General features: G+C 39.5%; 1 protein-coding gene across 3 annotated transcripts in view; it reads right to left on the reverse strand.

Moving 5' to 3' along the window:
- LOC140932723 (uncharacterized) overlaps window positions 1-14077 on the reverse strand; it is a 14220-nt gene extending 143 nt beyond the window's left edge. Inside the window, exons 1-7 of one of the 3 annotated variants that reach the window (XM_073382234.1) lie at window positions 9328-9427; window positions 6253-6314; window positions 4854-5093; window positions 4508-4748; window positions 3082-3149; window positions 1852-2097; window positions 1-1665 (exon numbers count right to left, since the gene is read on the reverse strand). The exon at window positions 1-1665 is cut by the window's left edge and continues 143 nt beyond it. In XM_073382234.1, the coding sequence (XP_073238335.1) occupies window positions 1336-1665; window positions 1852-2097; window positions 3082-3149; window positions 4508-4748; window positions 4854-5093; window positions 6253-6309 (1182 nt within the window). In that variant the 5' untranslated portion in view covers window positions 6310-6314; window positions 9328-9427 and the 3' untranslated portion in view covers window positions 1-1335. Of the gene's footprint in view, window positions 1666-1851; window positions 2098-3081; window positions 3150-4507; window positions 4749-4853; window positions 5094-6252; window positions 6315-8509; window positions 8922-9327; window positions 9428-13900 lie in introns of those variants that run through there. The other 2 variants (XM_073382236.1, XM_073382235.1) reach the window with 2 other exon arrangements.
- Window positions 14078-16473: the final 2396 nt, after the last annotated feature.

A 16473-nucleotide genomic window follows, 5' to 3' on the forward strand; every position in this document is an offset into this window, starting at 1 on the left:
TTTTTAAAACGCTTTCAACAGAGAACGATTGCTAAAAACACTATTTTTATTTCTTCTCATGTATATATCATTTACTCATATCATCAATTTCTCACTTAAGTATCTACATTTGTCACTGTCACGAATAATGGTATAATATATTTTGTATTGTCACCTTGAATTAAATAAAATTGTCACTTGTCTTAAGCTTCTGAATTGTAAAAGGCTTTGCAAAAAATGAGCTACATTTGACTTCAATAAACGTGCGAGAAACCCAGATAGGGCAGAGCAAATTTAGAGTTTTCGGTTTTTCACTTGTTGGCTTCTTTAAAAAAAAACGTTTAATTTTGCTCCAAAGCCTCTGTGAAATTACACCAGTTTTATACCGGTAGACATCCTTCGGGAAAAAAATTTTATATTTTCATATTAAGTTATGAGTATCCGACGCCGGATAATAACGTATTCTTTGTAATGTTTCTGGAATCACTGTAGTCTGCTACACAGCCGTTTTTAGTGTCGTGACGCAACTCTCCTCCCCACGAGAGGAATGTTGCGTGACGACACTAAAAACGGCTGTGTAACAGACTAGAATCACTGCTGAAACTATAAAAAATGTATAGATCGTTTTATAATTAACCCGCATAGTCAGCAGCTGAGCAAAATACTTGGAACAAAAACAAAGATACATGTGAAAAGATCGAGTTCAAACCCCACAGGACTTTTGGGGTGCACTAACATGACCACGATTTCATGGTTTTGGTAAACCAATATGGCCGCCGTGACCTCATGTGAAAACGGTCTGTAGTTTCTTGGTTCTTGGAAAATCAAACAAAAGATTTAGACGACATACAATAAGAACCAGGTTTCCACAGCCCAAGAAATACTTTGAAAAATATACACATTTACAATATAATCACAGCGGATATTACAGAAGCAGTGTCTACTTCAGAGCCTCTGTCTCAAGGAACATCCAGTTAGCTATCAAGAAAGTTTAACGCAAACATTTTTGGTCAAATTGAACACTGTGCAATAGTGAATTAGAATACAATGTTCTAAACAAACTTATATAATATATTTATTCGTTAATCATGCACTTATTCACAATGGACTGAAGTCTAAACTACACTCCTCCTTTAGCGCACTATGAATCGGTGTCAGCGAAGGATTTGTTGTCAGCCAAGTCCGCACGCGTTCTCGGCTCGGTCAGACCTGGACCCTACTGTGAGCTGTGACGTCATCAAGAGAGAATCGTCCCTGCCACTTTCCCACACTTCGCGCGGACCATGGGGCAAGAGAGAAAGCTAAGGGACTAGGTTGATTTGTTGTTTAACGGAAAAATTTGACATTTAACGGTTTTTAAATTAACCGTAGTGAGAGAAAGGTCGCTATGAGTAACCTAACACTAGATACTACTTTTGTTACGTCCGCTCTCACGGGAGGCACTGTCATGTTGGAGGTTGGAGCAGCAGTCGGAAGCTTCTGAACGGCATCCGCTGGACACCATGTAAATTGAGGCGGAACACGCCCCCATTCCGGACTCAATTTTCTCGCAGTAGGTCGGAGAACGTTCCTACCAAAGTAACCTGCAATGTTGCCCTCGGGGTAATATTTTATAAAAATGGCAAGTCTCTTGTCTTTAAGTAGGCTCCAAGTGGCTCCAATTTGTGTTGAGTTTCTCCAAATAAGCTGAATAAAATCAAGAATACAGTACGTTCAGTTCAGCTACAGTTCAACGCTTTAATTTGTAAAAGTGACTAGCGATAACCGTTTGCCTAGAGAAAGCTGACAGTGCATAAAATGAGGGCTCTAAATGGACTGGGAAAAGGGACGACTACTTGAAGAGCCCCTATAATCGTTATACAATGCTCCTACCTGGGTAAATGTTTCTGCTTTCTTAACGAAGCCTGGATTGCTGTAATTATAATGTTGTTCCTCATGATGGAACCACCAAATAGCGGTACTGCAGTACTCCTCAGGGTATACGGTGTTGTCATACGGTGACAAATATAAGTTTCCAGGATAATCGCTTCTTTGTTCAATCCCACCATTTTCTGTAACATTTTTTAACAAATCCTCTGCCTCAGTTTGGAGCCTCTTTGACCAAGTAACAGTGGGAACCTTAAGCAGATAAACAAGATTGGTTTATAAATTGCACCTTAAAACGTTTTTAAGTTCATCAATCAATTCATCAATCAATCACTCTTTTAAGAGTGATTGATTGATCAATAAAGCAGGTTAAACTGCAGAAGAAGAAAGCGATGATGCTGTTATAAACCTGCAGTAACTTAACTAATAAAACCGCCGTACATTATTAGAAAAAAATTGATACACGAAAAATTTTAGCCTGAGAAATCAGTCGACATTTCGCCACACCACCACTGGTTTACCCACGAAATGACGTCTAAGAAGCGAGCGCAGAAATTCCATACTGATGACGCATCACTACCCTGACCTGGCTGGTGCTTCTGATTGGTCGTGCCGGCAGGAAATTGGCCTCAACCCATCAAAAGCACTACCCAGATCTGGGTAGTGACGCGTCATCAGTATGGAATTTTTGCGCACGTTTCTCAGACGTCATTTTGCGGGGAAAACAGTGGTGGCGTTGCGAAATGTCGGTTGTTTTCTTACGCTATTTTGTACTAAAATCAAAAGTCTTCCTTAACTACGGTTTATCATCAAGAGCAGTTGACCGAAAGAAGCTCGAGTTAACTAGTTGTTCCACTGTTTTGCAGTTTGAAACTTCGTGCATTAAATAATGGCCTGATCAATCGTCTCTAAGTAAATAAGTAGTGCTAACGAGGATTTAAGGGAAAAAGAAGCAATTAAAGCTATTGCTCTTCATATTATAGGAGAGAAACGTAGAGCGCGCGATATAGTTTTTCCTCAATAACTCTCTTACGACAAAACCAGCAGATAAGTTATGAGTATACTTGAGACAATTACCAAAAGGTGAGGGGGAAATGAGCCAATCACTTCGTTTTGCAATAGAAAATCCTAATATTATTTGACCTATTGGTAATCGTAAAAATGAATCACGACTGGGAAGATACTTTTTGTCAAGTTTTGCTTGCGTATGATGAAGAGATTAGTGAATATTTTTACCTGGTGAAGGGTACGGAAATAATTGTGCCAGTAAAGGCACTGATCTTCAAATGGCATTGTGCTTGGAGCTATAAAATTGAAAAAAGTAATTACACGTCAAATGAAAAATGACGCAAGTCTCATTAATTCCTTGATTACAAGGTTTGCAGAGCAGTGCCTAGCCTAGATACCGTAAATCCTGTATTCAACCGCCCAGGGGACATATTTATTTCAGACAATTTTGAGGAGGGGGGGGTTTATTTGATTTAGCAGAGTAGAAAAGCTCAAGTACAAGAAGTTGGTGGTTATGCAGTTGAGGATCAAAAACAAATCCAAACTTCCAGCACGTGAACAAACCATCCGGATCAGTCCACACGAAGTTTTACAGTCATGATTGATTAATACAGTCTATCATTTATTGGTGAAAAATAATAAAAAGGAGTGGAGCGGGGGAAGGTATTAACTTTCTTCCCCTGAAAAGGGGGTTTATTAGAGAGGGGGGCTTATTTGAGAGAGGGGGTTTAATCAAGGATTTACGGCATTTAAGTTAGGGGTGGACTAGTATTCCGAAATTCAACAAAAGAAAAGTCTACTACACTTCAGATGCCCTGCTGTAGGGACCTTTATTGATACAAACAAGATCAACGCCAAAATTTCACTGATATTATTAACGAAAGTAAAATGGAACCCGCCAGTAGAGTGTTTCACATGACGCCAAGGCGGCCATATTGGTTTCCCAAAACAATGAAACGGCGGCCATGTTGGCGTCCAAAACCAATCCTATGGGAGTTGAACTCTTTTCTTATGCAAACGCTTTCTTTTGTTCCAATAAATTTGCAAAGATACAGGCCACGTGAGTGAAAACGCTCTATACGACAAGCGTTGGTCCATGAAAGTCTAGTCTTATTATCCGGGTGGCTCATTTAACGACGTTTTCAGAAAAGGAAATGAGTGAGGGTATTTTACAGTCACGCCAGGTCAAGCGTGTTACCATAGATTCTATCAATAAACGGATTATTTAAAAACGAATCCTTTTTCTTTGCCTCAACAAATCTACCTTTCTACATGCAAAACTAGCGGTAATTTGTTTACTACAGCGTCTCAGTATTCGGTCAGATTGAAAAATCTTTCAATGGAGAAAATGCCTTTAAAGACATTTATATCATCCAAGAAAGGAATGAAAGTAGAATTGACTGGCTTGCGAATACAGCCGCTTTACTGGCCCCCGTCGCTAGGGACGCCGTTTCGCGGCGGGAGCATAGGCGGCTGTACTCGAAGGTTAGGTGGTGACCAACGGATTCAACTTTAAAATAATCAATTAATTAATGAATCATTGGGGGTACGCTTGACCCGGCTCAAATGCAAGTTTGGGGCGAAAGAATGTGGCCGTAGTATAGGGGAGGTCGTATAGACGGGGCGGTAGTAAGGCTAGTTTTGTCGCACATACTTGGTAAAGTGATTGGTCCCGAAGTTGTTGGCGGTATAACGAACTTTGCAGGGCATCTTGAGAACCCTGGTGGCTGATGCGGCCACTCTGGACCGAGCTTGGTCGCTATGGGTCGGAAGACATTATTTGCAAAGTAGCCAATGTAGTTGCCTCCAGGGTGGTATTTAATTGAAATAACAAGTCTCTTGTCTTTACGTATTGCCCAAGCAGCTCCAATTTGACGTGAGTTTCTCCAGACTACCTGAAAAGATGAAGGCAAAAATGACGCTGAAACTTTGATTCTTTGATTGCAATAATCTTCATAAGGTTGTCTTTGCTGAATGCATGTACAATGCTCGTGACGTACCGTGGTAAAGTGTCCCGCTTTTTGACTATAACCGGGTCTACTGTAATTATAATACTTTTCCTCCCAATGAAACCACTGTATAGCGTCACTACAATACTCTGGTGGGTAATCGTTAGGATGGGACAGGTATAAATTCCCAGGATTCTTTTGGCTATGATCAAACTTGTTGTTTTCAGCCAGATATTTGACCCAGTCCTCTGCCTGTTTCTGAAGGTCCATTGACCACGTGACATTACGCACCTGAAAAGATACAAAACTTTTCAGTCCAATATATTAGGGTCGGGATCGAGGGTCTTTTTTTGTTTTTTTTTGTTGTTGTTGTTTTTTTGTTTTTGTTTTTTTCATTTATTTCATTTTTAATGGGGTGAAGATTATTCTTCGTTATAAGGAGGGCTATAGTAAACTGAAAGTGAAGAATGATCATCGCAGTAAATTTTCCAATTTAAGCAATTGGACAGAAGAAGCCTGAAAAAAATCAGGGCTTCAACGGGATTCGAACCCGTGACCTCCGCGTTACCGGTGCGTTGCTCTACAGCCGTCCCGTATGCGTCCCGGGCTTATATAACTTCGTAACGGGTTCTACCAGGGCTTATAAACGGAAGGACATATATCCGAGGGGGCTTATAACCTTGAAAAAAAGCGCTTCAAAACAAGCTATAAGAGTTCTGATCAAAATACGCTTTCAAGATTAAAAACGTCGTAAAAAATCGAATTCACTTCAATACACTTAGAGAGTGTCTTAAATCCGGAGTGCTTATAATCGGAGGATGTACTTTTTTGTCAAAAGGAAGAAAGGCCTATAACTGAGGAAGGCTTATAAGCGACCGTTTACCGTATATGAATAGAGAGCTTTAGATTCTGAGACGAGGACGACTACGGGTATGAGATTTTCTCAGTACTGAGTACTGCTCTTGCGTGAACAAACGTCATTTTGGCGGGAAAACGTGATAGCAGTCGTCATCCTACCACGGGTGTTAGCGAGAATGTAGTAGTGGCTGGAATAAGTTATCAAATTTTAGAAGTTTAATCGTTTTGCAACCGGGAAAGGGCTAAACCCTCTCCAATAAAAATAACGGCAATAATTTTTCAGGTGAAAATAGTACAGTGAAGTTTTCTCGGTTGAATATTTTTCGAGAACACGCGAAAAAACTTTAAGTTAAATCTCGTCATGGTCGTCGTCCTCGTCCTCATGATCCAATATAAAGTTCTTAGAATCCGCAAAATAAAGTCAGCGGCATTTTTAGTCCCTACAAAGGTACCCAATTTTTCCACTCAAGTATGGCAATTCGTTTAGATAAACCTTGCTTAGGGAGCAAGAGTTTTGAAAATCATAGGCACCACCTTGGACGGCCCCTTCTCTAATGTGACAAGAGCTTAAAACTTTACAATGTAAATTTACCTGATGGAGAGTGCGGAAGTAGTTGTGCCAGTAAATACATTGTTCCTTAAATGACATTTTCCCTGGAATACGCGAAAAAGAGTGAGAATGTAAAATTTGTGCAGACCACAGGGTTTGCAGTCCCACCAACTCTGCCATCTTTAGGTGACATTTCACATCGTTATCACCAAATGGTACTCGGCCGATAATGGGTTATTTTATATCAGAGTTTTGTGTAGGAGATTGTATGCAATTTCGAGTTTTCAAACCAAGTTCGTATACCTTAGATAATCACTTTAAACTGATTATTTTTCTCATAGATTTGATTGGCCTCTAGACCATGAGACCAAGAGAGACCTAGAGACTATTGTATTTTAGGTGTTAAAAGTAAATTTCAATATGGAGATTTATTATCGGTCAGAATTATCCATCTGGGGATTTTTCGCTGGCTGGGCACCACTTCTTAGTCCTCCTTTTTCAGCTAGTCAATCACAAGGTACAAAACCGCCATGCTTAAAAGTGCGTTTTCACATGACGTCACGTCTGGCATGTTGGTGTCCTAAAACAATGAAACGGGGGCCATGTTGGTGTCCCAAACCAATCCTGTGGGAGTTTAACCTTTGTCTTATGTACTGAAAACTTTCTTTTGCTCCAAGAAATTTGCATACTGGCCACGTGAGAGACAACGCTCTATAGCAAGGGGCGCATTGGGACAAGACAAACCTGGATCTCACATCATTTAAAATGGTAATTTCATTTGTTTGTCTTGTCCCAGTGCAGTGGCAGATCCAGGGGAGAGGCCCGGGTCTCCCCCCCCCCCCCCCTCTTATTTTTAGAGCAAACTGGGGCCTGCAGGGCGGAAAACAATGTTTTTTGAGACCATGGCCCCCCTTATATCAGGGTTTGGATGACCGCGCCTTATCTGAAGGTCTGGTTCCGCAGTGCGTCTCTTGTTCTCCCGCATGGAGGTTTTGTACCACGTGAATAACTAGCTCCAAGGGACCAATAGCCGGTTTGCCCGTGACGTCACGGCGGCCATGAGCATTTCTCTCCTCTGGGAACTAAACTCTATTTTCATGTAAATTCTTCGAGAAAAAATCCTATTGTATTAACCCTCAACATGGCCGCCTTGTCACGTGGTTGAAAACCAAGAATTGATAAGCAGGGCGCACTAGTGCAAAATGTGCTCAGTAAGACCAATCAGTGAAAAAAAATTTGCATGAAAATGTTTTGTTGCGTTTAGAGGTATAAACGCATCTTCAGCGGTCTAAAGCAATGTCATTCCGCTCTTTAAAGCTGATGAAATAACACTTGTTGAAAACTGAGCGATGAAAATGCTTTGTGCGACAAAGCATGATATGCCACATTACTGTTTAATGGGTAAACAAAACAGGTTTCGAAAAAAATAAAAGCAAACTGATAACTTAATCTAGCTTTCAAAAATATGTCATTCACCTGCCCACCAGGTTTCCCATCAAGTGGAATGAACAAAACAGAAAATACGTAGTATATATTTCACAATCCCAAATTCCCGGCCTAAGACTAAGAGTGCATCGGTATCATATCACGGTGTATGGGCGTTGCTGTAATCCACTGGCTCTAAAAATAATGTGATCATGCACATTTGGACTATTAAATCTTTCAAGCATAAACTCTTATGGATCTTAGACTATTTTGGTGTCAAAAATCGTGCCGCAAAGAATTTTGTTTACGAAACGTAGTACCTTAACTTATTCATTACAGAACTGTAGCGAAGTCACGTATTGAAATTTATTCCAATATTTAGGACGATCATGGCAAGGGCCAGTTTAAAATTTTCGGCAAAGAAAACAATTTCCTCCGATTCGCAAGGCGAAAAACATTACCCCGGCTGCCTCTTTACTCTGTATGCTATACACGGGTTTTGTGTGACAAAGTCTTCAGTAAAAGTTTAATGGTTAATGGTGTGACAAAGCCTTCAGTAAAAGTATTATGGTTCGAAATTACAATGAACTGGGATGTCATGAAATATTCGAAGACGCCGCTTCACTATCAGACGATGAGGAAGTTAAGATAATTTTTTCTGATCTTTACTAACAACTATAACTAAATCGTTTGTTTCATATAGTGATTCTATTGTCGTTTTTTCTGCATGGTTACTTGTAGTGATGGTTATACAATAATTGTTACAACTACAAATCAGTGCCGGCAATGTGTTAAGAATTTCACGGCTACACTATACTAACTGACAAGTTAGATGCAAAGCACAAGTGACCGAAATAGATTATTATATACGTACCTTGCGAACTCGTCAATAATACAGCAAATAGACTAACCAAGATTGTGATTTCCATGGCTAACCCGTAGCTGTTGTTTTACAGAAGAAATCAACCTGCGAATCTCTTACGTCTTCTCTTTATATTTCTGATAAATGCTATGAATGATCACTACCTAAGTTTAATTGCTACCGAAACTGGTCTCTGCTGGTCCTGTGCGTCAAACCGAGAAGATTTACAGAGTGACGTAAGCGTTTTAGGCAACAGGCGATAACAAGGAAAACTGAAAGGCTGCCAGTGTTATTGGTAATAGGCGATAACGGAAAAAGCTATTTACACGTTCGCGGGTTTTCGGGAATTTCTAGTCAAGTTCGCGTCGGCCATCGGCACTCGCTACACTTCCGCTTCTTCACCCACAACTCCGTCACTAGTATTTTTTTAAAAAATTGGACTCGCTGAAACGCTCCTGCTTTCCATGGACAAACTTGGGGAAACTTTGAAGGTTTTAGAACAGAAATTGAACAAAATAAGGCTCAACTCAATCTTTTAATAAACCAATACATACTCAGCCGATAAATTTATCCTCGACCATTTCGTCTAACAGTATTATTAAAGAGTCGGACGTTGCGTCTAGGTTTGGCTTAAAAATGCCTCATGATAGCTATCAAGGTGTCTATCTATAAAAAGATGGGTTAATCTAGTCTGAAAAAAAAGAGTATTTTGATCAGTGTTCTACCAATAATATAGCGATACGGCATCAATATGAATCCTCCTACGCGAATCCAACAATGAGGCCAGATAACGTTTGCGTTAAAAAGAAAACTCGTATATTATGACAAACCTCATAACACCAAAAATAGTCTGAATGTGGTAGCTTGCCAAAGATTATCATCTTAAGCTCTTATTTTTTGCTAGTCACATCATGGTGAAAAAAGCTTAAAGTTAACTGGTCGTGCGTAATAGTCGCGCCAAGTATTACGTAAATGTCTTGCTGGATTAAAGTCAGCCTTAATTGGATAATGAAATTCATTCTAGTAATCTGTGAAAGCCAACAAAGAAATGTTTCGCTGACCAAAACGTCGGCAAACGAACTTCTTGGCAAAAAAGAGAGACTGCATAAAAAATAAGACCATTTTAGACAAGTTCAGTTGACTTTTTCTACACTTTCGGGTCTTTTAAAACCTTAGATCTAACACAGACGATATATTACCACTTTCGGACGTAATATATCAAACACCATGCGAGTGTTTCATCTGGATCCGATATCCGAACACCGTAAACATATCTATGCTATTCTGTAAATCCGAATCGAAATTAAGTCCATAGCTGCATTATATTGATAGAATAAGAAGTGGTTGAAAAAGAGGCAACGAGTTCGTTCTAGACCGACTTCGAGGTAAGTCGATATCGTGTTAACACGATGTTTTGAGTAGCTTTTCAAATGTTTAAGAGTAACAATAAATTAAAATTAAAAGCTAAGATTATGATGATGGTTTATGGTATCGTTCTTCACAATAGTGATCTGTCTTCAGTCCTGAATTATTGATGAGTGTGAGAAAGTTCCGTAAAATTCCGGTACAAGAAATGATTCGCAACGAAGATTTTTGGCGCAACACTGCATTGCAACATTGTAGCGACATTGCCTCAAATTGTCACACACGCATTTGTCCGAAAATCGTCACAGGACATTGTAAAAATCCTAAAGGCGCGGGCGAAGATGAAAACCTGTCTTAGCATGCTCTTTTAACCTTGGACAAAGCAAGAAAAATTGTAATCTGTTCACCCATAAAGCACAGACGATCTAAGTGTCCGTGCGTTCCATATCGAATTGTAATTTGGAAGTGATGGTAGGAGAGGGGAAAACCGGAGTACCCGGATGTGGCTTCGACGCCAGTACTCGAACTCCGGGGCCACATTGGTGGAAGGTGACTGCTGTCACCACTGCGCAATCCTTGCTCCCCAAGTAAACACATGATTTTTCTTTTAGGACTGTAGCCAGTTTCGCTAAAAAAGTTAACCTGATTCCGAGGAGGTTTAAGTCAAAGCAAGAAGTATAAAATGCCGATTGTTCTTAATCAAAATGTGCATATATGCAAACTGCTCAGGTCTCGAAAGACCAGAAAAGAAGACATGATGGACAACGCATGAAATCTGACCGTAACTCCAACTTTATTCTCTCTTCATATTTACAAACAAAACAATACTCTGTTACTTAGTGCAACTTATCTAAGCCAAAATATTTATCCAGTCATTTATATACTCAAAAGACAATCAAGAATCAATGGTAGGTTGAAAAATCTAGTATAAGATGTGCAAGTGGATGACTGAACAAAACATGATGGCTCACGCAAACAGAGCAAGGCACATCACGTAGTTCCTGTATACAGGACTTTGATGACGAAGATTATACAATAAAGCTCTACCCCCTCAATTCCTAGAGTGATTGAATGATGGAGGCTTGTAAAGCGCTTCCGAGTTTTGAGTATGTGAATAAAATCTTGCCGTGTGACCATCAAATGAAATTTTTTTGGTAGTACTTTGACATGGTGCTATTTGTTTATCAGTACCAGTTTGCAAAATGAAACTTTGAGTTTTTGCCCAGTTTTGACTTGATCTTCTCTTGGAGTATGAAAGGAATCCATCATGTGGGTCCACCTCCATCCAAATATTGATGGAAGCAACATTTTCTATTTGTCTGCGTACCTTGGTGAGGGGCGTTGGATGTTGCCGAATCATGTGCGACGTGTTAGTTTTGATCTTATATCGTTATTGCATCATTCAACATTAATTTAATTTGTTTTTCGTGTGTAGTGGACAAAAAGGCGACATGAAAAGCTTTCGCCACAATGTTGGCCAAGAGCAGTGAACACGCACAATTTTAGTCTAGCTTCGTTTGCCTGCATTCGCTACTTTGGCGCATTGCCCGTGATACACCTTGCTTGCTCGCCACCTGTCCTAAGAGAAATTGTAGACAATGCTTATGAATTTGGGGTTGGGGGGGGGACAAGGTGAATTCTATAAACTATTTTCGGCTTTATCAGCGCAACATTTTGGACAGTGTTAGGTGCATCCAACACTGCTAACAAGCAGCCAACTTTGGGAAACCAACAATCGTATTTGCATGGGGACGGATCAGTCTGGGAAAATTCCAGGTGTATACACCTAATTGCAATAACGTTGTCTTAGAAAAATTAAAAAAGGAAAGAGCCAAATAGGAATTAATCAGGCTAATTAAGCCTCATTCTCAGCGTGGTTTCATTTGCAGCCTTTGCATTTCCCCCCTGGAATTTTTTTTTTATCGTTTTTCAGCTTCAAAACAATAGCAAATTCCAACAGCGGATGCTGCAAAACAATTCACTAGGCTTATTAGCCTAACTAATTGCTATTTGGCTTTTTCCTTTTTTGCTTTTTCTATGACAACGTTTTTGCAATTGGGTAATGTTCCCATACCCTTTAGAATGTAATAAGGCAAATCTGGAGAATGCCACTCGGCTTCAGCAATGGAAGACACAAATCGGATTTTCGTATAAGAACTCCTTAAGTTAAAATCTACCACGTAGAAAAATTTCGGAGAGGCAAAATGTCGTGTTCGGTTGGGAGATACAAATTCACTGTTTGTCATTTAGAAAGCGCCCTGACATTTTATAATGATACTTTGAACAAGACCCAAAATGCACGGCAAGGCTTCTCTATGTTACGTTTCCGCTTATCTGGACCACGGCCAAAGGACAAACACTTCCCAAAGGTAAAGTTGTTAGCTTTTCAAAGTACAAGTATGCTGCTGATTTACATCTACGGAAACTGTGGACCTGTTTGCGCCATTGTAAACAAAAAAAATGTTCAAAAGGGAAGCATTAACTTAAAAAAAACACTAGCTGCAAGCCTCCCGTGCTGGCTATTTTATACATCCTTGTCCGTGTCTACTTCACTGTAAATAAATTCTAACTAAATAAAAAGAACAATGCCTCAGACGACTGACCATGCACCCTGACAGCTACAATAGCTTGTCAAGTTAAGTTTGACTTAGAAAGGGGTCATGGGAAAAACAAATGAACCTTCCTCTTGTTCGGTTGGTCACAATTAACATAATGACGAGCGAAGCGTTCTCCCTGGTCTCTTTGTCCTTGAATGGCGTTCTGGCGTTGGGCAGCATCCAGGGAAATCGACTATCTAAGGTCCCCTTGGACGAGGGTCAGACAAAGAGGTCGATCTCCAAATTTTTTTTTTTTTCCCAATGATGCCACCGGCGTAAATGTCACCTTCCAGAAAAATCCATAGAAAAAAGGATGTGAAAGACAAGGAAAGATTAGATTTGCGTGGCCTTCCAGTCGACTCCCGGCATTTCATGGCGCACCCACCAAGGAATACGGTTTCGTGAACGTCAGCACGTACCTTAAGAGGAGCTCATAAGGCAAGGATCGAGTGAACAAATTGCGGAGGAGTATGTTTGGCTGACTCATGTACGTCAAGAACAGTTCACTGACGATGCTTTTTGCAAAACGATGGCCGCCAAAAATTTTGGTTCGCAAATGTAACCAATGTTTAATTAGAATTGCATGGGCAGTTGAGCAAATGTCGGCTTTTTGTGATACATTCAAATTTTAATGATATTATCAATAGCACCAGCTGAAGTGCCAGTGGTTATTAACTCGAGCCCGGGCTTAATTTAACCATTTCCATAACCGTTCGTTCAGTGTCCGTCTGCCTGAATCGAATAGCGAAGACGTGGATCGTATTCGCGGCTCTTTATCGTTCTTCATCAACTTCTAAGGTCCTTAGCAAATACCTTTACTGCCGGCTAATGACCTTAGCTAAAAAAAATAATCAATTTGAGTAAAGTCTAAAGTGAATCGGACTTTCAAGGAAACAGAACGATACCATTTTGTTAAAAGCCTTTGTAATAATTTCCGAGCTAATCGGAAAAGAATGCTAACGAGCTTTCGTTGACAAACCAAGAAACGTATATAAACATCAAATACACTGTGCATCTGTAATTATTCCATAGAAAACTATTTTTTAAAGTTTTGCAATTATTTGTTGAACTTTCATATAGAGCTCAACAATCTCAAAGGATCGCATTTTTATTATTAGTGCAGGTAGTGGATATGTCAATGACTCCATGATAAAAGACCTATTTATTTAATTTGTGATCAGAAATTTGTGTATACTTTCCTGACCATTAAGTGTTCGCAAAGGTTTAAATCGAACAACCGGCATGTACATATTTAGTAATCAGTGACGGTAATGGCAAACCAGGACTAGCAATTACCAGACGAAACTGAAAATTTGGCTAGCACGAAAGAAATTGACTGCTTTTGAAGTCGCATAGTGATAAAAATCTGTGGAGTTGTTTAGATAAAGTTCAATGTATAAGCACACACAGCACAAATAACAAAGAAATGAGTCAGTCATACCTTCACAAGTTGCTAGGATAATAGCAAAGACAACTGCAATGCTTCCGATCTTCATGATTGAGCGGTAAAACAGCGACTGTACCATTTACCAGTAACGTCTGTTTTAGTATGCTTTCATTCTGCCCAGTATCTCTGATCGGAGTTCAAGGACCTTTAACTTATGCGTTATGCATATGTTAACATGTAGCTACATGTGACATAAAATATATGACGCTTATAACATGTAATAGATATTCAATCACTTCTCACTGACTGAGATGGTGTCTTAAAAAAAACATATCTCCTCTTAGATCATTTCTCCCTATCTTACTGTTAAATAGCACTTAACTAAATTTCTTAACGGGATTTAAAAACCAATTAAGAGTCTTACGAGTGATTTTATTAGTGTTATCATTTGAATCATGCGCAATACTTAAAATAACCTGAAGAGTGCTAATCATGAAAGTATGCGTTAATCCCGTCACTTACATATTGGGTGAATACATTGGGTCATATATAGGTAGGTCAAGTGAATGCCGATGCAATCTAGAATTACCTCGCTCGCCGGGAAAGCTAAAGTGATAACGATCTTGTTATCAATTGCACGTTACTTCTATTACTATAATTGAAAATGTGTACATCGCGGTCGTCTTATCAAAGCCAATTCCACTACTGTTCTGTTGAAGAAAATCTTTACACTACATAGTGGACTTCAAGTGACGTGACAGCGTGATTGTTTCCTTTTGTCGATAAGGTGAAGTAGCAGATTTTTCAAATCCACTAAACGCCCAGCTAGACAATTACATGTACCTCACTCTCTGAGGGAAGGGTCGGAAAGACCGCGTTCACACTTCTTTTTACTTTTTTTCAGCCTACTGGGCTGTGGCAATGGTAATGAAAATGTCGCGGATAAGAGGAAAAAAGACGCGTCCTCTTTATCTTGACAGTAACTCGGATGCAAGCATACAAAGAGTGCATGGCTGCCGTTTAATATCTGTCGAATTGAAATAAGGTGTAGGTGGACCATGCTACGAGGAAACTTCCCCTAATCTTGTCTTTCTTTTATTTCTTAAGGAAAATCAGGTGTGAAAATCAGATGTGCCAATAGCAACTAAAAAGCCCCAACGATTTTTTAATTTTACCTTTTGTAATTACTTGCTCAACATAATTATTATTATTATTATTATTATTATTATTATTATTATTATTATTACTATTATTATCATCATTATTATTATTATTATTATTACTATTACTATTATTATCCTCATTAAACACAGCTTCTGGATGGATCGGAGCTTTTAAGAAAAAAACTAATTATAAAAAGACTCAGTTTTTTTAAATGTAACTCTTTAAGTAGATTATTCATATTTTTTGTCTTATTCTCTTCACTTACTAGTTTTTTTCTCCAGTTTATGTAGCTTTCCTCTTATCGACTTTGTAACATTAGATATGTGTTAAGTTTTTATCTAGTAATCAATAAAGAATTCATATTATTATAATTACCGTATTCATTCCAATGAGCACCCAACCTAGAATTAGCACCCATCTCGACTAAGCGCCCATTCTAAAGGGTGAAAAAGGTAATAAGCGCCAAGCCTCGAATAATCGGCGCCCACCCCCACCCCATCCCCCTCTCACTCAAAGTCAAATAACCGCACACCGTCACCCCACCCCCCTCCTTCCCCCTCCTACCCAAAAAAATTGAATACAGTAAGTACTAATAAGAGACTTCCCCGAGGACAGGGTTTTTTACGGAGTATTTTACAGAGACAGGAGCCTAGGCTCTGACAGAGACCTTTCTGTTACATCTTCGCGATCTGAAGTACCATCTATTGTTTTGTTGCAAAGTAAACATACTATACTCGCTGAAAATGGTGAAAATCTCATACGCGCCCACTCTCAAGGTCCAAAAATGTAATGAGCGCCCAGGGAGGTTAATCGAATGAATACGGTATTAATAATCATTATCATCATTAATACGGGGTATAATTATTTAATTAATGAATTATTTGTTATTTTTTTATCTTCTCGGCAGTAGAATCATAGCACTAATTCAACTGGGGTCGAGCTAATGCGTTTCGCGTTTCTCCCCTTCCTTTCCCTTTCAAACGCCTGCCACGCAGGCTACAGCAGCCGTGGCTCTAACCGGATTTCAAGTGACGGGGATGGTCAAATGGGGTAAAAATCAAAACCCAGAAAAAAACTTGGGGCTTCCAACAAAACCTAAAAATACCTGGACCAAACATTAACCCCTGAAAAAATTCCATGCCGTATTTCCGAGCCTTAAAAATTTCCAGAAAACATTAAATGATATAACACGAAAAGCAAAGTTTTTAAAAACATGTTTGGTCGACTTTATTGGCAGAACTACGTGGCCGGGATACGCGGGCACCCAAAAAAATCCCGGAATAGAAAATTTAAACTCGAAAAAATCCTTCGATCCTTCCTGTCAGGCCCGGTCACTTGAAATCCAGGGTCCCGGGGGGGGGGGTTCTCCCTTATATAAGCCATATAGGTGTGTGCCGCCCTCATCAGGTATGGTTTTTGCTCCGTTTTGGTCTGAAAACGAGTATACCCTTTGCGCATTTGGT

Source organism: Porites lutea, chromosome 4 (assembly GCF_958299795.1).
Source record: "Porites lutea chromosome 4, jaPorLute2.1, whole genome shotgun sequence".
In the NCBI taxonomy this organism is placed as follows: domain Eukaryota; kingdom Metazoa; phylum Cnidaria; class Anthozoa; order Scleractinia; family Poritidae; genus Porites; species Porites lutea.